This window comes from Rhinopithecus roxellana, chromosome 8 (assembly GCF_007565055.1).
Source record: "Rhinopithecus roxellana isolate Shanxi Qingling chromosome 8, ASM756505v1, whole genome shotgun sequence".
Taxonomy (NCBI): Eukaryota; Metazoa; Chordata; class Mammalia; order Primates; family Cercopithecidae; genus Rhinopithecus; species Rhinopithecus roxellana.
Window position 1 is genome coordinate 104,533,734 of NC_044556.1, and position 22,483 is coordinate 104,556,216.

Consider the following 22,483-nt stretch of genomic DNA (forward strand, 5'->3'; position numbering starts at 1 on the left):
ATAAAGGGTAGACCCACTATTTGAGTATAGATCTGTTTAATTTTATACTTATACGATGATAAAAGTTACACTTTTACATGGGTAATCGCCCTATGCCAAAATCATCAGATGAATGAGAAGTTTATTCTAAATTTATTTTATTATATTGAAACTATACCATGTATGAGTCAGATGTCAAGATACATTATAGAGGCAAATAGGTATATTAGTTCACTTATACGTTTTGAAGTTTTACTAGAACTTTGATGTGCTAAGTTGTGTGAATTTTACTAACTTTAGCACTTTGTTATGTAAAAAAAATATTATTTTTCATGGCAAGCCCTTGCTTTTTCCTTCCTAGTCACTAGATGGCAGTTCTGTATCTCTAAATCACCACTGCAGATGGAAATGAGAGGTTTGAAGGCAGTTTTCTCAGTATGAATGATGAACCTAAGAGATTTTTCTGGTCCGTCCAGTGTTGCCTGCGTTCTTCTGTGGTCGTAATGCGAGATCCCCAGGACTGCTTAGTTAGAGGCTTGCAGCCGAGTTGGAAAGCATCCTCTCTAAGTTATTCTTCAGATGTGCGTTCAGGCACCTGTTCTCTCAATCTGAGCACATTGGAATTTATTGAATGAGTTTTGACTTTTACTCTTTCTGTAGTTAATAATTCTGAGAGCCCAATATCCCTAGAAAAAACACATGACTCATAAAGCCTTTCCTCAACTCACAGGAGTCAGAGGCTGTGGTGTTGCCAGAGAGTCTGATGCTTAAAGCAAATACAGCTGGCACTCGAGTGAAAAGAACGGACTATAGCTACTCCTTGAGTGCTTTTATTGATGACCCTGTGGAATTAGGTTTTCAAATAAAATTACATTCTTTAGACCTCACTCACTGATTATTTTAATTTCAAGTAATATGCTCTGAAAATCTGCTATATCTGAAGAATTATGTCATAAAACTGAAATGCGACTGTCTTTTGATTTTGTTTATTTAAATCCTTCGGCATTTGAAATATTTAAGCTGTAAAGCCTTTTACACTCTATAATATATAATAGCTATGTGTCAATTATTTTATCTAAGAACATTTGCTTCTAAGTTAAAGACTGGTGTATGGTAACATGCTTCACCTGGTAGCTACCTGGTTTCTAACTTTTTGCTTTTGAAATTATATATAAAATTTTTGTTTCAAAGCATGTTTCTAAAACTCTTGATATGTTTCTAATGTACATGGACTAGTTGGAAAGGAAATAGAATAACATTTTGATTTTTAAAAACTCCATCTTTGGGTAAGAATTGAAAATAACAGGCAATAGAAAGTCAGGTCTTTGCACATTATAATATTTCTTATTTATCAATAGTCACATCTATTACAAAGTGCTTGATAATAAAAAGGAATTATACAATATTAGCACTGTCTTCCCCCATATGTTGTATGGTCTATATGCAAATAAATTCTCAAGTGTCAGAAAAATTCTTTGCTCTGATCGGCCCTGCCGAGTCTCCTCATTGCCCAATCTAACTGCAAATTTATTTGAAGAAGTAAATTTTTTTAATTAGATCTCCTTAAAGTATCTGTTATAGTACTCTTTAGGCAATGGCCACTCAGTTCCATTAGTTTCAGAAATAATTTAGGAACAAGTCAAGGAAACAGATGGAGTAATGTGGAGTAGCCTTGTCGATGGGATGGTCTTGATTACTCAGAAGCAAAGTTTGAAGAGCAAAAGCAGCATTGGTCAGATCAAAAGAAAGTGGGGCTGGGGGCGGTAAAAGTAATTTTGAAGAAATAATGCTGGAGACTTAATAAACAAGCCATTTGAATTAGGGTAGAATGTCTTAGACATATAGAAGGGTTCTAAAGAAACGTTGTTGAATGTGAGGGCTTTCTCAACTCCAAGGCAAAAGGTAATATGAATTTGCAAGGTAATTGGAAACCAACAAAACAATAACCCACAAGACAAGTAAATCACTAAAATAAGGCAGAGTAAGAAACACAAAGAGAGAGAGAGAGAGAGATGCTTGGGTCTGAAACCATGAGTTAGTTATCCTTGAAGTCTTCCTCAGTGTCTAATCATTCTTAGGTCCTCAATAAATAGTTTAACCAATAAATACTCTGACCAAATGAGTCTGGGAAGGGGCAAGCGAGAGATGGTTAGCAGGGGAAGAGAAGACAGGATACCCGTGGGGCAGTGCTGACATTGAAGTTAGGTAGCATTTTGAAAGGTATTTACCATACTATGTTAAGAGAAAGAGTTTTTTTTTTTTTTTTTTTTTTTTTGGTGGAATTTTTATTCTGTAGAAATTCGAAGGAGCTCAGAGAAAAATATAGACGTTTTAGCTTAGAAATAATAATAAAAGGAACTCTTCTATGAGTTTTAAGAATGAAAACCAGCTAACATCTGGAAAGTAGTTAGAACTTGAGATGAGAATGTGAAGAAATAATTGGATGTCACAGATTGTTTTTGTTTTTCCTTGGGGTGGTCAGGCTGGGAGGTGAAACGAAGTAACATCTTTGCCCTGTTGAGTTTTAGATGGTGTAAAACTAATTTGCACTATGCAACATTATTAATGGCCTGTGGAGAAAGGCAAACAGTCCAAGCAGCTAATCCAGTGGGGGTAGTGGAGCTGATAAAAGTTCTCTGCTTATAAAGCAGGCTTGTCCTTTATTGACCATCTGCTGACCTACTGTGTGCAAAGTATTTGTGGTAGATATTGAAGGAAATACGAAGAATTATAAGACAAAGTCTTGGGTATTAAGAAGCAGACAGTTAGAAGAACATACCTCTTTCATGTACATGAAATGATTTGCAAGATGCAGTGTAATTCTGCCAAGATAAACTTAACAAAAAGGGGGAAGGTTGTTGAGAGACTACAATTAAGGGCAATTTCTTAGGAAGGGTGAAATTTAGATCAAATGGTTATTTTTGGACAGGTGGAGGGAAGAAGAGTGAGTATTTCATTCAGATCACAGAAGAGAGTAAAGGTAGAAAATTGGAAGGGAACATGGCAATGGATGTGGAGCCAGGGTGAAGCACAATAGTGCAGGTGACCTGAGGGGCAGCTCAGCAGACAGCTGCCCTGGAGACCCAGTTCTGCTTTCCTCTTCCTGGGCCTTCTTGGCCTGCAGTCTTACAGCACCTAACCCAGAGCCGAGTCTTATCTGGATTACTGCAATATTCTCCCAATGGGTCTCTCTAATGCCTCCAGAGTTATCTTTCTAAAATCCAAATTTGCTAATGTCTGATATCTGCTTAGACTCATCCAGTGACTGCTCATAGCATTTGAGAAAATGTTCAGACTCCTGAGTTTGACACACGGGGTTTTCCCTTGCCATCCTCAGTCTTCAGCGTTATCACTATTTCCTGTGTGATTGGCTTGTTCCAGCCTTAAAAATTACCCTAGTTTTTTTTTTTTTAAATCTTTAGGATCCTTCATATCTGTCTTATACATATGTTTCTTCTGCACTCCTACTCCCTTTTAAAAAATCTACTTCTATTTTTTAATCTAAATTTGTCTAAACCTGACTTTGTTCTAGACACTGGACTTGAGAAGACTCAGTCTAGGGTGCATTTCGGGAGTGGTAGAACATTTGCTTATACTCATACCATAGTGGTTGAGGATCTGGGCTTTGGACCAGTTTTCCCGGGCACAAATCCCAGTTATTCCACTTTTAACTGGGGAAGTGTCAAAGATAAACAAAGTCAGACATTAGTTAAAATGATAAGGACAGATTTTATATCAGTGGCAACTATTGCGCTAGGGAAGAGTCCAGTGTGAACTAAACTCAACTTTGATTTGTACAGAGGTGACCAAGCATTTTAAAGGGAGAATAAAGGAATAGGGAGAAGGGTGAGAGGAGGCTCAGGAGACTCAGAAGTGAAAAACTGCAAAGCGTTCATTAGTGTAAATGAGATTAGGCCAGCTGTGTCTGCTAACTGGCAGTTATAAGAAGTTAGGAGTCTGTCCTCCGCCAGAGACTAGGAAAGATGCCCTATCCTCAGGTGAAGGCTGAAACAATCAGTAAGTTGTTTTGGCAGCCTTGAGTTTTCTTAGGCAGTAATTTAAAGAGGGGTAGGGTTATCTTTGGGATGCAGCCTTTAGCTGTTAGAAAATGATGTTAATGTTTGCTCAAGCCTTTACAGGCCAAGGTTAAGGCCTAGTTGAGAAGAGGGCTCAGAGGAGCCTGGCTAGAGCTTGATCAAGGAGAGAATCTTTGTCAGAATTTAGGAATAGCATTTTACTCTGTGTGCCTTAGTTTTCTCATCTATAAAATGGGTATAATAAGAATTCCTATCTCTACTTTTTTTTTTTGGTGGGTTTTAAATACATTTATGTAGAATGCTTTGGAGGAGCTCCTGGCACCCAAAATGTTAGCTATTTATCATTATTGTTATTTATCATTATTTATCATTATTGTTTATCATATTTATTATCATTGTTGTTATGGTTGGGCAGTGCTCTGGTTTTGAAAGTTGCTTTCATCGCATAGGTGGTCCTCATTATTCTTGGATTTGCATGTATTTGCGAACTCACCTACTTGCTAAAATTTATTTGGAGCCCGCAAATCATATTCGTATGGTGCTTTCATGGCCAGTTGCAAACATGCTCCAAGTGGTGAGAAATTTGAGTTGCTTGACGCGCCGTTTACCAGCTCATGTTGAATGAGGTGAAGCTCTGCTTTCTGCTTTCAGCTCTCATTCTGTAAATAAATTTTTGCGACTGTGTTTTCTTGTTTTTGTGCTTTTCCTTGTTGGTTTTACTGTTTGAAATTGCCTCCAAGCATAGAGCTGCCATGTTGTCTAATGTTCCTTTGTGCAAGAAGGCTGTGATGTGCCTTGTGGCAAAAACACATGTCAGATAAGCTTTGTTCAGGCTTGAGTGACGCTGCTGTTGGCCATAGTAAATCAGCAACATACATTAAATAAGGTGTCTTTCAGCAGGAACACACATTTTAAAAAGGTAATACATTGATTGGTTGACAAAAATGTGACCACGGGCTTGCAGGAATCTAAACCTGTATTCTTTTTCTAGAAGCAATATTTCAGTATTCACTAATTTGATGTTCACAAAAACTTTATAGAACAAAACTACTGCAATTAGCAAGAATTGACTGTATCTTTTAAAATTCTTATAGTAGGCCGGGCGCGGTGGCTCAAGCCTGTAATCCCAGCACTTTGGGAGGCCGAGACGGGTGGATCGCGAGGTCAGGAGATCGAGACCAACCTAGTAACACGGCAAAACCCCGTCTCTACTAAAAAATACAAAAAAAACTAGCCGGGCGAGTTGGCGGGCGCCTGTAGTCCCAGCTACTTGGGAGGCTGAGGCAGGAGAATGGCGTAAACCCAGGAGGCGGAGCTTGCAGCCAGCTGAGATCCAGCCACTGCACTCCAGCCTGGGCAACAGAGCGAGACTCCGTCTCAAAACAAAAAACAAAAAACAAAAAAAAACAAAAAAAAATTCTTATAGTAAGGCTGGGTGTGGGGGCTCATGCCTGTAATTCTAGCACTTTGGGAGGCTGAGGTGGGAGGATCACTTGAGCCCAGGAGTTTGAAATCAGCATTGGCAACATAGGGAGACCCTGTCTCTACCAGTAATAACAAAAAAAAGCTGGGCATGGTGGCATGAGCTATTTGGGAGGCTGAGACAAGAGGATCTCCTGAGCCTAGGAGGTCAAGGCTGCAGTGAGCTACAACTGTGCCACTGCAATCCAGCTGGTACAACAGAATGAGACCCTGTCTTAAAGAAAACAAAACAAAACAACAACAGCAACAGAACATTCTCACAATACCCCTTTGCAGCAGGCAGAGTGAGTAATGGGGTCTCCACATTTTATGGGCTCTTCAATGTCTTATGAGCCTAATAGAGGATTTAAAACATTTAATGCTCAGTAGTCAGGAGCCATGAGTTTTTGAGGAGGGAAATGCCAATGAGCAAGGAAGTTTAAGGAACAATTACCTGGAAGGGAATGTAGAATTGATAGGAAGAGGGAGAGTAGAGCCAGGTAGGACCAGCTGTTAAACTCTCAAAGTAATTCCATTACTTTTCAACTAAGGTGCTGATATGATACAGGAAAAGTAGCAACCAAGAATTGGAATGATGGGTTTGGTAACCATGTCTAGGGTGTAAATTAGGCTGTGTGGTTTGTAGACCATCAGCATCAACTGGGAACTGGTTAGATATGCAGATTCTCAGGCCCTACCCAGACCTACTGAACTGGAAACTGTGGAGGTGGGGCCCAGCAATCTGTGTGTGTTTTTTGGTTGGTTAGTTTTTGTTCTGATACCGAGTTTTGCTCTTGTTGCCCAGGCTGGAGTGCAATGGTGCGATCTCGGCTCACTGCAACCTCCGCCTCCCAGGTTCAAGTGATTTTCCTTCCTCAGCCTCCCTAGTAGCTGGGATTACAGGCACCCGCCACAATGCCCAGCTAATTTTTTTGGATTTTTAGTAGAGACGATATTTCACTATGTTGGCCAGGCTGGTCTCAAACTCCTGACCTCAGGCAATCCACCCTCCTCGACCTCCCAAATAATCTGTTTTAACAAGCCCTCTAGGTGATTCTGGTGCACATTGAGTTTAAGAGACAATGAATTAGAGAAATGATCAAAAGATGTTCCCAAGTCTAGGTAAACTGCAGAACAGGCAAAGGAATATTTTGTTGGAGGATAAGATGCTTGATATTGTGAAATATACATTTGGTCTTAATTGCCATCTCCTGGCATACAACTCCTAAAATCCTTGGAATCTTCAAAGTGGTAAGTGTCTTTTTGTAGGCTACTGTTGTCTGGTAACTTCAGGATAGGGCTGGTCCACAGAAAGACGAAGCCATAGTAAGAGGGTTGGGACTTTCTGCCCCACGTCCCAGCCTTGGGAACTGGGAGGGGCTGAAGGTTAAGTTGGTCACCAGTGCCCGGTGATTTAATCAATCGCACCTACATCATGAAACCTCCATTAAAACCCCCAAAACGGATGGGGTTTGGAGAGCTTCCAGAGAGCTGATGAACACATGGTTATCCTGGAGGGTGCTGCACCCCTTTTCCCAAGCCCCTCCCTATCCATCTTGTCATCTGCATCCTTTGTAACATCCCTTCTAGTAAGTCAGCAAAAGTATGTGTTTCCCTGAGTTCTGTGAGCTGCTCTAACACATTGAACCTGAGGAAGGGTGGCGGGTGGGGGGATCCTGGTTTTATAGGCAGTCGGTCAGAAGTTCCAGAGGCCTGGACCTGTGACTTGCATATGAAGTGGGGACAGTTTTGAGGACTGAGCCCTCAACCTGTGTGACCTGATGCTACCTCCAGGTAGATAGTGTTAGAATTGATTTGAATTAGAGGACACCCATCTGGTGTCTATAATAGAATTGATTGGTTGCTGGAGGGATGAAATCTCTACACATTTCGATGATAGAGGTCACAGAAGTCCTCTGTTTTCATTGTTGAGTGAGAGAATAAGGAAAGCATTATGGTTAGGTTTTTTCCTATACCCTCAGATGCACTTTAAGGAACAGGGTAGCGTAATCAAATAGCAGTATTAGCTAAGCAGTCCCAATATGGAAGTGAAGTATTGATGAGAGAGAAAAACTTGCAATAATAACTATCAAGATGAGAGACTGAAGATGTAAACATTGATGAACTCTCCCAGTATATATAGAGGGGATAGTAGGCTTAGTACAAAGTGTCTACTCTACCCCCCAAAAAATTCCAGGGAGGAAACAGAGAAAGAAATGAGGAGGAGCAGTGTAAAATTATAGAAACCAGAAGAAAAGAGTTCTAAGGGGGAAGGAATGATTACTAGTCTCGGATTCTTTATAAAGGATGGGGTTAAATCTATAGTATTTGGCAATAAGGAAACCATGAGAGTGCCGAGACTAATTCCATTAGAGTGGCAGGGCAAAAAGGCAGCTCTACCACTCCGGGTAATCGTCCAAATCCACTCCATTTGATTTTCTCCGGGCTTTATTCTTTAGGAAGGTTTATCTTTTTCTTTTTCTTTTTTTCTTTTTTCTTTTTTGGAGACAGAGTCTCACTCTGTTGCCCAGGCTGGAGTGCAGTGGTATGATCTCGGCTCACTGCAACTTCTACCTCCCGGGTTCAAGCAATTCTGCCTCAGCCTCCAGAGTAGCTGGGATTACAGGCGTGCACCACCACGCCTGGCTAGTTTTTGTATTATTAGTAGAGACAGGGTTTCACCGTGTTGGTCAGGCTGGTCTCAAATTCCTGACCTCAGGTGCTCCGCCCACCTCAGCCTCCCAAAGTGCTGGGATTACATGCATGAGTTACCCTGCTTGGCCAGGAGGATTTTTCTTTAAAAACAAAAACAAAAACAAAACCAATTTGAGAATAGTTGGGTGTTAATGCAAGGGAGGTGATTAGGAGGTGAAAAACTGAGCTGCACTTTCCATCCATAGATCATTCAAGGAAAGCGAAGCTGTGATAAAATGGTGCTTTTCTTCCTTGCATTACTTGAGACAATTAAGGAACAGATTGTTTTAACGTATGGTCCAGTCCTTCCTGCAACTCTAGCTCAAATAAGTAGAAAGAAAATTCTCAATATGTGAGCAGGAACCAAAAAGGCAGGTTCTTCTTGCTGTTTGTCTCTCATTTTTCCTGGCTTGCTTCCCTAAATGTTTATTGCTTCCACTGTGTTTGTTCACCAAAGATCATTACTTTAACCTTCCCATGGTTAAAGTATGCTATGCTAAAGAGATGTTAAAAGTAATACAGCCAATTATAATTTCTAACATATGCCTCTCCCTTCCATATCACATTTCTCATTCATCAGTGAAGGAATGGAAAGAGATTTGCCATGTCCATTCCAGTTCAGAGATACTACAATTTCCATAATTCATCATGTATTTTATAATAAGGATTTTAGAGATGCCATCCCAGCTCCCTGGGTGAGGCTCGTTCCCATAAAATGTTCTTTTTTAAGAAGCCCTAGGCAAGTTATTTACCATTTACCATCTGCTCTAATATTCTTTCTTGAAGTTTCCCTTTCAAACTTAAAATTGCTTGTATTTCAGTTTTCTGCAAAATCGTATCTACATAACACCTTGATTTCTTTCCCTATGGGATCATGTGTACCAGATGTTAACATATTATAAACTGGAATGCCATTGGTTTGTTCCAAAACTAGGATGTTTCTGAATTTAGAACATGACCGCCTGGCATGGTGGCTCACGCCTGTAATCCCAGCACTTTGGGAGGCCGAGGTGGGCGTATCACGAGGTCAAAAGTTTGAGACCAGCCTGGCCAACATAATGAAATCCTGTCTCTACTAAAAATACAAAAATTAGCCAGGCATGGTGGCTCGTGCCCATAGTCCCAGCTACTCGGGAGGCTGATGAGGGAGAATCGCTTGAACCCAGGAGGCAGAGGTTGCAAGGAGCTGAGACCGCACCATTGGACTCCAGCCTGGGTGACAGAGTGAGACTCTGTCTCAAAAAACAAACAAAAAAGAGCATGACAAATAGAGAATTTATATGCTTCTGTGAAGAATAGAATTCCTATTTTACAGATGTCTAGAGGTATCCTAACTTGCCAGTAATGTTGCTTTAGAATTTAGCAGAATTTGAAAAATCTAACTATGGTTGAAAATTAATTATATATCTCATGTTAAAATTTATCAAATAAATTATTACAATGTTAACTTACCAATAAGCAGCTTTTAAATTCTAGGCTTTAAAAGTATCCTGCTTACATAATAAACATAATAAAGTTTCAAAGATGAGCAAATTAACTTTTCAGCACAAGCTTTACTTGAGTGTATCTTGGCTTCTTTTTTGACAGTTGTAACCTTAATGTTACAGTAATGTTTTCTTTTTCTGGGAATCAGATAATCTTCTGTTTGGAAAAATATTTTTGGTGAACATTTTATTTTTTAATGGAAACTTGTATTTTGTGATATGCAAGTGTTCAAACAATTTATAAGAGCTAACCATCACCACCCACATATAAGATTATACAGGAATGGAGGAATTTTGGCTGACTTACTGCATATAATTATTGAGCCAACGTAGATGGCAGACTCTACCACTTATGATTTAGGGTTTTGAAACAGTATTTTAAAGTACAAATCATCTCAAAATTGGTAATCTATAAAGCATATTACTTATTGTATTGGCTAAAAATAGATTTAACCTTCCTCCATTTATAAGGATGCACCCATTATATAGGTTCTGTACAAAATTGCCAAGGTTACTTTTTTCTTTTTCTTTTTTACAACAAAATTTATGTAAGCTTTTTGATAGAAAAAGCCATTAGCCTTCGGTAAAGTGTTGCACAATCACTGGAAATGCTGAGTGAGAGTCTTTCTGAAAACTGAAGAAGGCTAAAGATAATGAAAAGTGCATCTTTTCATTGTCAAGTCCTTTGAGAATCTGATAGGCTCTATCTAGCTGCACCTTGAAGAGACAAGATTAAGTTCCAGGCACTGGACACAGAGGAATAGGCTCCTAACTTGAGGGCATTCCATGGACAACAGAGCGCCGGGCAGTCTCTTCGAGATTAAATCTAGGCTGTGTGGGAGGGTGGGCCCTGCGGAGGGAGCTTCATTCCGCTTTGTGTGGGTCCTGAGAGTAGGGTTTTTGCTTAAATGGCAAGAAAATGTACGGCCTTTTTTTCCTGATAATTACTAATATCTGCCATGTAAATTTCTTTATAAATCCCTGAAAGAAAATAACCTATATTAGAAATCAGCTCTTACTTCTGACAAGCAATGCAGCTTTCTCTAGAGCGCTCCACAGGAAATATCTCAGCTGACTTTCTGAATTGGTACTCTCTGAGAGCCAGCCAGCCCTTGACTGATAGCCCTGGATAAGGAAGGCCAGATAAGATTCTTTGAAGACTCTTAGCTACAGAGCCAAAAATCCTACATACATTTGCCTACTCTGTAGTAGTGGATGGCTGGCCTTATTTTACAGGCTAGTCAGTTAAGGTTTGAGATGCACTTAGTTGCTCTGCTTGTGTGGATTAGAAAAGGGGGATTGTAACATTCATACAGGGCTGGCCGGGATTTTAGGGTGGAGGTAAGGATAGGTCATAGGGAGAATGAAGATTCTAGCAAGTTGGTTTTTTGTTCTCCCTACAGTGGGAATAATGTAAGAAGCAGATAGTTTGTTGCCCCCCAACTCTGTCTGTGTTCTCTTCTTTAAAAATGATTTGTACAAAAAAGTTCTGTTTATAAAAATTTTAGTCCTTCGTCTTTGCAGTCTGTTGATTATCATCTTTATGAATTTTTTGACTCTTCCACTTTCCTGACATCATAAGGCTAGCATTGCTGTATTTATTAAAGATTCAGATTTGGAATTTTGTCCTCTTATCACTACTTCTTCTGTCATTTGTTAGCTCTGGTTCTTATTGTATCTTACATTTGAAAACCTTTGAAGCTTATGGGGTATATCAATTCTTTATTTTCTCAACTTTTTATTATCTAAGTACCCTCAATTATTACTTTGTTTAAAAAAATAAATACATAACAGAACAATACACGCTAATAAATTGATCATTTATAAAATTAGATCCAACCCCAAATCCCTCTCCTTTTAACACAGACCATCTGGTATTATACACCATGCTTTAGTTTGGCAGGATCAGTTTATCAATGATTTTTGGGTGTTTTAAACCATATGATACAAATACAGCATAAAGTGAACATGCAGAAGTTGGAGGGTTTCTTGAAGTCAGAGAAGATGATGGTGGAAAACTTGAATCACATGAACTGTAATTGATTAGAAGCACCTCGTAGAGTTAGTTAATACAGTAAGAATGATGATGTGACAGATGTGTTTAAAAAATGAATGTGCATATTAGGATTGTCAGAGACCTTTGGGGAAATTAATGAGGTTCTCAAATACTATAAAAAAGGACCATCTTTTCATAAAAGGTGATATGATGTCATATATCATGGCACCATATATTTTTGTTAAAAACTTAGCACTGAAAATAGTTTTAATTTTAAGAATTTGTGTATTTTTCCATTATGATAAAAATTGTTTTGAATTAGAATGACACCCTTGCTTAATTTTTAATTTTGTTTTTAAGGAAAAAAAGTGAATTTTTTTCATAATTTATTCTGAAGTATTGGAACCTGGGTATATCAGTCAGACCTTTTGCAGGAACCGGAAACTATGCTAGGTGCATGAAACAGAGTGTTTACTATAAAATCAGGTGTTTTATGGGGAGTTTGGAAGGTTTGAAGCATCTGTGTCTAAGGTGACACTTTTCAAAGAAATCAAATACAACTGGATTATCAGGGGAGTTAAAACTTTTGAGGCCACCATTGCAATTTGTAGAGTGGACATTTGAACGTTGTCGGAGAGAAGCTTTGTTTTCAGACCTTAACTGCTAACAGAGCAGACCAGACACAGGAATATGATCCTTGTCTCATTCAACTTTCTAAATCTTTTTGTGGCTGCATCTAATTAGATGAATCTAGCTGCAAGGGAGTCTGTAAATATAGTTTTCCTTCCTATTTCTGTAAATGGGAAGGGGAGGATGGAGATTGGGAGAGCCAATCCAAAGTAACCAAAAGAAAACTTAAGTGTATTCTCCTTAAGAGATCTTTTTCTGGTACTGGGTATCATGTGTAATCATGCAGTTACATTTTTGACTGGCTATGTAAATTAGAAAGGTTAAAAAAAAATCCCAGGAATCTTCACAGTCACTAGTATTATGACCTCTGTTACCACTAACTTGGGTGCCATGTGGAACTAGCTGGCCTGTGATGTGGGGCAGAAATCCATGTAGAAAGAGGTGTGATAATTGTTACTGTGCTAGGCCATTATTAGGATCATTTTCTTTTTATTCCTATTGTTATTTTTTATATTTTTAGAGGCAGAGTCTCACTCTGTCTCCCAGACTGGACTCCCAGGCTCAAGTGCTCCTCCAGCCTCAGCCTCCCAAGTAGCTAGGACTACAGGCACACACCAACACACCTGGCAATTTTGTTTGTTTGTTTTTCATTTTATAGAGATGAAGTCTTGTTATGTTGCCCAGGCTGCTCTCGAACTCCTGGCTTCAAGTGATCCTCCCACTTCAGCCTCGGAAAGTGCTAGGATTATAGGCATGACCACTGTGCCTGATCAGAATCACTTTTTCCTCTGCGTGTGTATGTGTGTTTATATAATAATATCCTTTAATTTTATGCTCTTTTCATTATATTCAAATTTATGATGAAAAAGAGCTGACCTAGGCAATAACATTTACAAACTGAATTTTGGAAAACTCTTCCAGAATCTATTTCTTACATGCTATTTATCAACTAACCTTTTTATATAATCATCATTCATGGGAAAAAGAAAACCCTAGTTATGTACCAGCATAACTCAAGAAATACTTTTCAATGATTAAAGGTCACTTTTAAGAGTATGCTGGAAAAACGAAAATGATCTGTGCATTTTACTAATCCAGTCAGAAATACTGACTAATTGTACTCCTGGTTAAGATAAATTTGGGTGCTGGTTTTTTGGCTTCTGGTTTCTCCTTGTACTTACTAGCATCATACAATTGGAGAGTGGAGTTAAGTATAGTGGCCATACAGGATGTTAAAAATGGTTATGTTCCGTTGTGGAAGACAGTGTGCAATTCCTAGACCTAGAACCAGAAATAGCATTTGACCCAGCAACCTCATTACTGGATATATATCCAAAGGGATATACATCATTCTATTATAAAGATACATTCACACATGTGTTCATTGCAGCACTAGTCATAATAGCAAAGACATGGAGTCAACCCAATTGCCCATCAGTGATAGACTGGATAAGGAAAATGTGGTACATATATACCATGGAATACTATGCAGACACAAAAAGGAATGAGATCATGTCCTTTGCAGTGACATGGATGGAGCTGGAAGCCGTTATCCTCAGCAAACTAACACACGAATAGAAAATCAAACACTGCATGTTCTCACTTAAAAGTGGAGCTGAACAGTGAGAACCCATAGACACAGGTGGGGAACAAGGCACACAGGGGCCTGTTAGGAGGAGTAAGGGGAGGGAGAGCATCAGGATAAGTAGCTAATGCATGCTGGGAATAATGTGTAGGTGATAGGTTGATGGGTACAGCAAACCACCATGGCCCACGTTTACCTATGGAACAAACATGCATGTCCTGCACATGTATCCTGGGACTTACGATAAAATTAAATAACAAAAAAAGATTATTTTTTTTCATTATGGGCTACTTAAAAACTACACGGCAATATAGTTTTTCCCAAACTATGCATTACAAATACCTTAGTCTTTTGTGTAGACATTGGTGAAAAATAAAGAACTTTTAAGGGGTGTGTATGTGCAGGTATATATGCCGGAATAACATATAAATTCTCAAAAATCTTGCCTATTTGAAGTGTGTTACATTCCTTTATTAGTTGAAAAGTCAGTATTTTTCAGTTTCCTTTCATAGTAAGGGCTACTTTTTTTTTAACAATAGAAAATTAAGGAAATCAACCCCTTGTAGGTGTTATGTCTCTAAATTACTGGTTGTCTTCAGCTGTCAGCAAACATCATGATTGACCTTCAGCAAGTTCAATGTTGTAGCAAGAGATATAGTTTCCAAGGAAGAAGTAACAGAGGTTAGGATTAAGACTGCTAAATTTAAGAGGGTGCAGTGGTGTGTGCCGGTAGTCCTAGCTACTTGGGTTGCTGAGCTGGGAGGGTCGCTTAAACCCAGGAGTTCGAGGCCAGCCTGGGCAATGTAGCAAGATTCCATTGTGGAAAAAAGGAAGGACTATTAAGTTTATATTTCCAGGCCATGTGCGGTGGCTGATGCCCATAATCTCAGCACTTTGGGAGGCCGAGGTGGGTGGATCACCTGAGGTCAGGAGTTTGAGACCAGCCTGGCCAACATGGTGAAACCCTGTCTCTACTGAAAATACAAAAATTAGCTGACCGTGGTGGCACATGCCTGTAGTCCCAGCTACTCAGGAGGCTGAGGCAGGAGAATTGCATGAACCCGCGAGGCGGAGGTTGCAGTGAGCTGAGATCACTCTATTGCACTCCAGCCTGGCGAAAAGAGCGGAACTCCGTTGCAAAAAAAAGAAAAAACTTTACGTTTCGTTCATGGAGATGGGGGGAGAAAAGTTTCTCTAAAGATTTTTATCGCATCTATCATAGCATCCACAAACGCCTCATTTGTAGTAAATACCTTTTTCTGTCTTGTACATCTGCATTTTTTCCACTGCAAATGGGTTGGATGTCTGTTTAGATTTAATAAAGATGTTTGCTTTTCACTTTGTGGAGATATTTCTTGGATCCAGAGTTTAACCTTAGCAAGCAGGCTACGAGTTTAGTTTTATACTTAATATTATCTTTATATTACCTGTTAATTATTCTTCCACAATATGTAAAATTCAAGTCTAGAGCATAAGTGTCAGCCTCCCAGGTGGGTAAGAAGCGTTTGCATGTGGACCTATGGCTCTTTACCATGCCCTATGGGGATCATCTGGAACACTCTGGAACACTCTGGAGTGTTGCAGGAAGCCCTGGAACACTCTGAAGAAATAGTTCTCAACACAAGAAGTCTCTCATCCTCTCTTTCCCTTGCATTCCAGCCTTGAGTGGGCCAATCCACATCTGTATGAGCAGTTGTCTGACACTGCAGTTTCCACAAGGCTGGGGCTTGTCTTCCTATTTTTTGTTTGTGTTCCTTTCTCTTTATCAATTCCTTCTTCCTCTCTTTTCATCTGTTATTCATTTAAATTTACTCTTAAGAAGGCAATGCCCTTCTTTCTACTCAAAACATTTTTTTTTTTTCTTGAAGGGTTCCTGGTTGATTATAAGTTTTAGGAAAGGAAGACACCACTTAGATGTCAGAGTGCCCCATATGTTGGCCAGTTGAGATCAGCCACCTTTTTTTTTTTTTTTTGATACAGTGTCTCACTCTGTTTCCCAGGCGGGAGTACAGTGCAGTGGCATGTGAGCATAGATTGCTGCAACCTCGAACTCCAGGGCTCAAGTTGTCCTTCCGTCTCAGCCTCCCAAGTAACTGTGACTACAGACATGTGACACTGTGCTCAGCTACTTTTTTTTTTTTTTTAATTTTTAGTAGATATGCAGTCTTGCTATGTTGCTCAGGCTGGTCTCGAACTCCTGATCTCAAGTGATCCTCCCACCTCAGCCTCACGAAGTGCTGGAATTACAGGCGTGAGCCACCATGTCTGGCCATCAGCCATCTTTATAAATTGTGGAGAACTGTCAGTTATCACTTCCTGAAATACTGTAGGTAAAATATTAAAGTCCTAGTAAACATGATATAAATGGTATGGCACATGCTCGTAAGGCATATGGATATCAAAAATATTTTACATATTCTTATTGAATACTCATTCAGTGATCACTTTTAAAAAGCAGTGGCTGCCTTTAAAATTCAGAATTACCTTTAAAATGTTTTTAGGGGACAGCCTAGAAACAAATGTTCCTAGGCTGGAAAGAAGGCTGTCTTAGAAATAAACTGGTTTATCACTCAGAACTTTCTTCCCTATTCTCAGTGGTCTATTTGTCCTCAGTGACATCATTTGAAAATGAGACAGATACGGACTTAGGATTCTGTGGTAAGTCACGTGTGTTAACCACTTTGAAATCTCAGGGTGCAAGCCAGGGGACACATAGAAGTATTAATACCATCCTTCTGTCAAGGGGTCTTTCTGGAAGTATGACAACAAACAGATATAATTTTGCTTAATTTTTTGATATTTGAATTTTTCCTTATTTCATATTTAACTATGTCTGTCCTTGTTGCCCTTCAGGAAGGTGTTGACATGAAGTCTGAGGGACAGGCCAATGTAATTCAGCAGCTGGAACAGACTATTGAGGATCTGAGAACCAAAATAGCTGAACTAGAGAGGCAGTATCCTGCCCTGGACACAGAGGTGGCCAGTGGTCGTCAAGGGCTTGGGAATGGAGTGACAGCCTCAGGCGATGTCTGTCTCGAAGCTCTCAGGTTAGAAGAAAAGGAAATACGGCATCAAAGGATTTTAGAGGCGAAATCCATACAGACTTCCCCGACAGAAGAGGGCGGGGTACTGACACTGCCTCCTGTGGGTGCGCTGGGGCCTCCTCCATGTCCGCCTGGGGCTGAAAGTGGACCTCAGACAAAGTTCTGTTCAGAGATTTCTTTGATTGTGTCTCCAAGGCGAATATCAGTCCAGCTCGACAGCCATCAGCCCACACAGAGCATCTCACAGCCTCCACCACCTCCATCCCTTCTGTGGTCTGCTGGTCAAGGACAGCCTGGGTCACAGCCGCCCCATTCTTCTCTTTCTACCGAGTTTGAAACCAGCCACGAACACTCTGTTTCCTCCGCCTTTAAAAACAGCTGTAACATCCCATCTCCACCACCTCTGCCTTGCACAGAGTCCTCCAGCTCCATGCCTGGCCTGGGCATGGTGCCTCCCCCACCTCCCCCTCTCCCTGGCATGACAGTGCCTACTCTGCCCAGTACAGCCATTCCCCCACCTCCTCCTCTGCCGGGTACAGAAATGCTGCCACCGCCTCCCCCTCCTCTTCCTGGAGTGGGCATACCTCCTCCGCCCCCTCTTCCCGGAGCGGGCATACCTTCTCCGCCCCCTCTTCCTGGAGCGGGAGTACCTCCTCCGCCCCCTCTACCCGGAGCGGGCATACCTCCTCCGCCCCCTCTTCCTGGAGACGGAATACCCCCTCCGCCCCCACTTCCCGGAGCGGGCATACCTCCTCCGCCCCCTCTACCCGGAGCGGGCATACCCCCTCCGCCCCCTCTACCCGGAGTCAGCATACCCCCTCCGCCCCCTCTACCCGGAGTCGGCATACCCCCTCCGCCCCCTCTACCCGGAGCGGGCATACCCCCTCCGCCCCCTCTACCCGGAGTCAGCATACCCCCTCCGCCCCCTCTACCCGGAGTCGGCATACCCCCTCCGCCCCCTCTACCCGGAGCGGGCATACCCCCTCCGCCCCCTCTACCCGGAGTCAGCATACCCCCTCCGCCCCCTCTACCCGGAGCGGGCATACCCCCTCCGCCCCCTCTACCCGGAGTCAGCATACCCCCTCCGCCCCCTCTACCCGGAGCGGGCATACCCCCTCCGCCCCCTCTACCCGGAGCGGGCATACCCCCTCCGCCCCCTCTACCCGGAGCCGGCATACCTCCTCCGCCCCCTTTACCCGGAGTCAGCATACCCTCTCTGCCCCCTCTACCTGGAGTCAGCATACCCCCTCTGTCCCCTCTACCCGGAGCGGGCATACCCCCTCCGCCCCCTCTACCCGGAATGGGAATACCTCCTCCGCCCCCTCTACCTGGTACTGGGATTCCCCCACCTCCTCCCTTGCCAGGTATGGGGATTCCACCTGCTCCAGCTCCCCCACCCCCTCCACCTGGGACAGGAATCCCACCGCCCCCTCTGCTTCCTGCATCAGGCCCTCCACTCCTCCCACAAGTTGGGAGTAGCACTTTACCAACCCCACAGGTGTGTGGATTTCTTCCTCCTCCATTGCCAAGTGGCTTGTTTGGATTAGGGATGAATCAGGACAAAGGGAGTAGGAAGCAGCCCATAGAGCCTTGTCGACCAATGAAGCCTCTTTACTGGACCAGGATTCAACTACATAGTAAAAGGTAACATGAAAGTGAGCTCATCTTTGCACAGTGTGTGTCAGTGTTAGGGAAGTGTTTACTGTCAAACTCGGGAGAATTACCATTGAATGTATTTTTAAGTACAGCTCTAAAACTTGTCTAGATTTTTACATCAATATATAGTGCAGCAGCTTGCTATTTAAAGCTTTAGGCTTTTCTCCAGAAGTACCAAAGGTGTAAAACAAATACATATATGTATCAATGTATGAGATGTAGGTATACCCATCTATATAGTTATTGATACATCTCTTAAAGATTGAGGGATATATTTTTCTTAGCATACATTCTATGTTATCTAATTGTAAGACTGCGACTCATGCCTGAATTCCAGTGAAACTATGCTTTCATGCCCTCTGGAAAATGAATGAGGGCAGGTAAGCAGAAAAATCTGGCCAAATTATTTTCCATGTAAGAATCTACTCCTTGCTTTCACTACTTCAAGTTTCCATTTCTGACACACAGCTTAAAAATGTAAATCAAATTCTTAAGTAAACTGACTCTGGAGCATGGTTTAGTGCACACTTTAAAATGCACAGCCCTGGGGCCCGGCGCGGTGGCTCACGCCTGCAATCCCAGCACTTTGGGAGGCCGAGGCAGGCAGATCACGAGGTCAGGAGATCGAGACCATCCTGGCTAACACGGTGAAACCCCGTCTCTACTAAAAATGCAAAAAATTAGCCGGGCGTGGCGGCGGGCGCCTGTAGTCCCAGCTACTCGGGAGGCTGAGGCAGAAGAATGGCATGAACCCGGGAGGCGGAGCTTGCAGTGAGCCGAGATCCCGCCACTGCACTCCAGCCTGGGCGACAGAGCGAGACTCCGTCTCAAAAAAAAAAAAACAAAAAAAAACACAGCCCTGCTTTACAATCCCATCTTGTAGGCTTTCTTCAGAAACATGCTACACAAAAATACACATATCCACACCCCAAGTGTGAAATAATTCAGTTTTGAAAATTTCATGGCACTTCTGTCAATCATTGGCAACACAGCACAAAGTCATACAATCGTAGCTGGGAATGATCATCATAAAAGAATACTTTCCACCAGGTATTCTGGTGGCATTTTATACATTCATGCATCATCTATAAACCGTGTTCCCTAGCCATTGAGACAATGCTGTGATACTTGGCTGTGGAATGTGTAGGTGGCAGGGAAAAACGTACACTTTAAACCTCACTGGCCTTCCTTGTTCTAATGTTTCACGATTCCTTGAATTTCCTTTGTGCGTGTGGCATGCATTTAGAAACGGTATTTGCCAGGTTCGTTTTCATTTCTTATATGAATTTTTCTACCCTCTAAACCATATCAAGGGGCAAGAAACTGTATATTGTGATGACTTCTAATTTTTCAGTTCGTCTTCTGTGTTGTTACCACTCCACTTACGTATGTGGGTGATTCGTTTTAAACTGTGCCCCAAAATCATTTTCTCCAGATATGACGGGAAGTTCTTGTGCTTTGTTGTTGCTTTGCTTTTTTGAAAATGTGTTTACCCTTTTTAGGTGGTATTACATGAATCTGCGGTCACTGAGAAGACAAATAACAATGGGGTGATGGGAGGCAGTAGGAGGGAGAGGATGCCATCCTGTAAATGTGTGTTTTTTAACCCATGAATAATCTGCAGAGGTGATAAGTGAAGTTGGGATTTTGAGATATCAAACATTTCTTGCCTCCCTAGCCCATACTGAGATAGGTTTCCTTTTTACGTTTTTATACGGTGACCTGATAACTGAGGGTTCCTGGAAATTATTTCTGGGAAAAGATTTCATTCATGGATGGTATTTTAACTTTCCCAATAAGTGGATCAAACAAATGGTGGTCTTAAAGAAAAAGAATATTCTTTCCTTCTTATCTCTCGTCTTTTTCCCTCCCTCCTTCCTGCTGGCCTTCCTCCCTCCCTTTCTTCCTTTCTGTTTATGCTTACTGTGATGTAGTTTAGTTTGATGGCTGTTTTATTGTTCTTTTGCTTAATTTTAGAGACTCCAGTACTTCACTTATTTGGGAAAAAATTGAAGAGCCATCCATAGATTGTCATGAATTTGAGGAATTATTTTCTAAAACTGCTGTAAAGGAGAGAAAGAAACCTATCTCTGATACCATCTCAAAGACGAAGGCTAAACAAGTGAGTATTTTTTTGTGCCTTATGAAATTGCACAGTGTTTCTGGCATAAGTGTGAACTGTCATTAGAGAAAACTTTGAAATAGTTTTTGGGTTGTGTAAACCTCCATGGATCTTAGGCAGATAGCAAGGGTTAGAACTTTAGAACATGTGGTTAAGTAAGACTAGCTCAAATAGAACAACACATAATTATCTCCATCCAGTGATAATGTCCCGACTTTTATTCGTAACATCATAACACATATTTCCAAAGTCTCAGCCACTGTTTCTTTCCAGAATTAGTTGCCTAGAAATAAATTTTCACTTGATTTATATCCATCTGAGTGCTCCTATGGATGGAAAGAAAGGAAAAAGTGGGCAAAGGAAAACAAGCAAGAAATCCAATCCTTAGTAACTGATAATGTGTTTGGTATTTTGTTGCATTATATCTGAAGTGGATGCCATTAGAATCCAGTTAAACAGTTATACTGTACTTGAAATGTGGAAGAGAAATCTTGTATCCATTTCTAACCTCTCTATTTTATGTTAGATCCTTTGATCTAACCTGTGACATTTTTGAGTCATAAAAAGAAAGATTGCTGCATTTCAAGAAAAACATTTCCAAGCAAAATTTTTCAACTGATATATCCATTGGGCTTGTCATAAAGGGATATTGTTATAAATTTCTCAGGGGCGTCATTTGGAAAGTAGAGTAAAACCTCATCATAATGAACTCCAGATAGAATTGCTAATGGTGCCCGTCTTTACCCTGAAATGGAGAGTGGCTACATTTCTTAACTTTTGCAGGGTGGCAGGAAAGAGGTCTTGGGAGCAAAGGAATGGCAAGCAGCTCAGTCTTGGGAAGCAAAGAGGGAAAAATGAGGCTGATATCCCCAGTGTTCTCCTTGCCTAGTAGCGCCATAGGAGTTCCAGCTCATGGGCTGATTCCTTGAATTTTTGCCTCTGACCTGGAAGTAGTAGCTAGGCACATGACCTGGAGTTGTTTCCATTGATACTTATTTCAGAGCAGACAATGTTCACTAGACAGACATCACCAAATCCAGCCAGGAGAAGATGAATTTCAATGGGACAGCTAGATGCTTGTAACCCATAGTTGGCTGGGTAAGCAGGCTCACCCCAGGCATTTTATTAATCTCAGAATAATTTAAACCCAAGCATTATGGAGTTGAATTCTTTTAGAAATGCTTTTGTTGTATTACTGCTGGTTGCTGGTGACCTCAGGTCGGTAACATAGTGAACGAGATGGCATCTGGCACATCATAGGCACTCAGTAAATATTGATTAAATTAATCAGATGACTAAGGGATGAAGACTTTATAAATATCAGTGGCTATGTCCAGCAGTGATTAAAAACCAGAAAGTTACTCATTTCATAATAAGCAGTAAGTCCGGGGTGACAATGTTAAGAGGAGTAATGGAAAATCGTATTTTCTCTGGCAGAGATAAATATTTAAAAAATCCTTTCCACGGTATATTTGCATATAGTACACTGAGGCTGAGTCATCGTATCTCTTCTTTTGGGTTGTGTCAGAGATGTAAAATCTGTCTGGGTGAGGAATATGGGTGGGGCTTACATTGAGGAGAGTTGGACAGCCAGAACTGTCACTTGACTAATGTGTAGATGTGGCATGGAGCATCTCTTGTCCAGGGACTAAATACTCAGAAAATTGAGCCATGCTCTCCCTACTCCCAGCACCGCTTTTTTTTTTTTTTTTTTTTTTTTTGCTAAGGGAATACAAAAAAGGAAGAAGTCTCCCAGGATGCCCAAGACTGTAGGATTTCATGCTCTGTTTGACTT

At 41.2% G+C, this 22,483-nt stretch overlaps 1 protein-coding gene across 2 annotated transcripts in view; it reads left to right on the top strand.

Annotated features, from left to right (window-relative positions):
• The window catches only part of FMN2 (formin 2), a 415,306-nt gene that overhangs the window by 101,814 nt on the left and 291,009 nt on the right, over window positions 1-22,483 (top strand). Inside the window, exons 5-6 of one of the 2 annotated variants that reach the window (XM_030936061.1) lie at window positions 16,720-18,554; window positions 20,544-20,688. The exons of the other annotated variant lie outside the window; for it this stretch is intronic. Coding sequence (XP_030791921.1) covers window positions 16,720-18,554; window positions 20,544-20,688 — 1,980 coding nt within the window. The remainder of the gene's footprint in view (window positions 1-16,719; window positions 18,555-20,543; window positions 20,689-22,483) is intronic. 2 annotated transcript variants of the gene reach the window in all.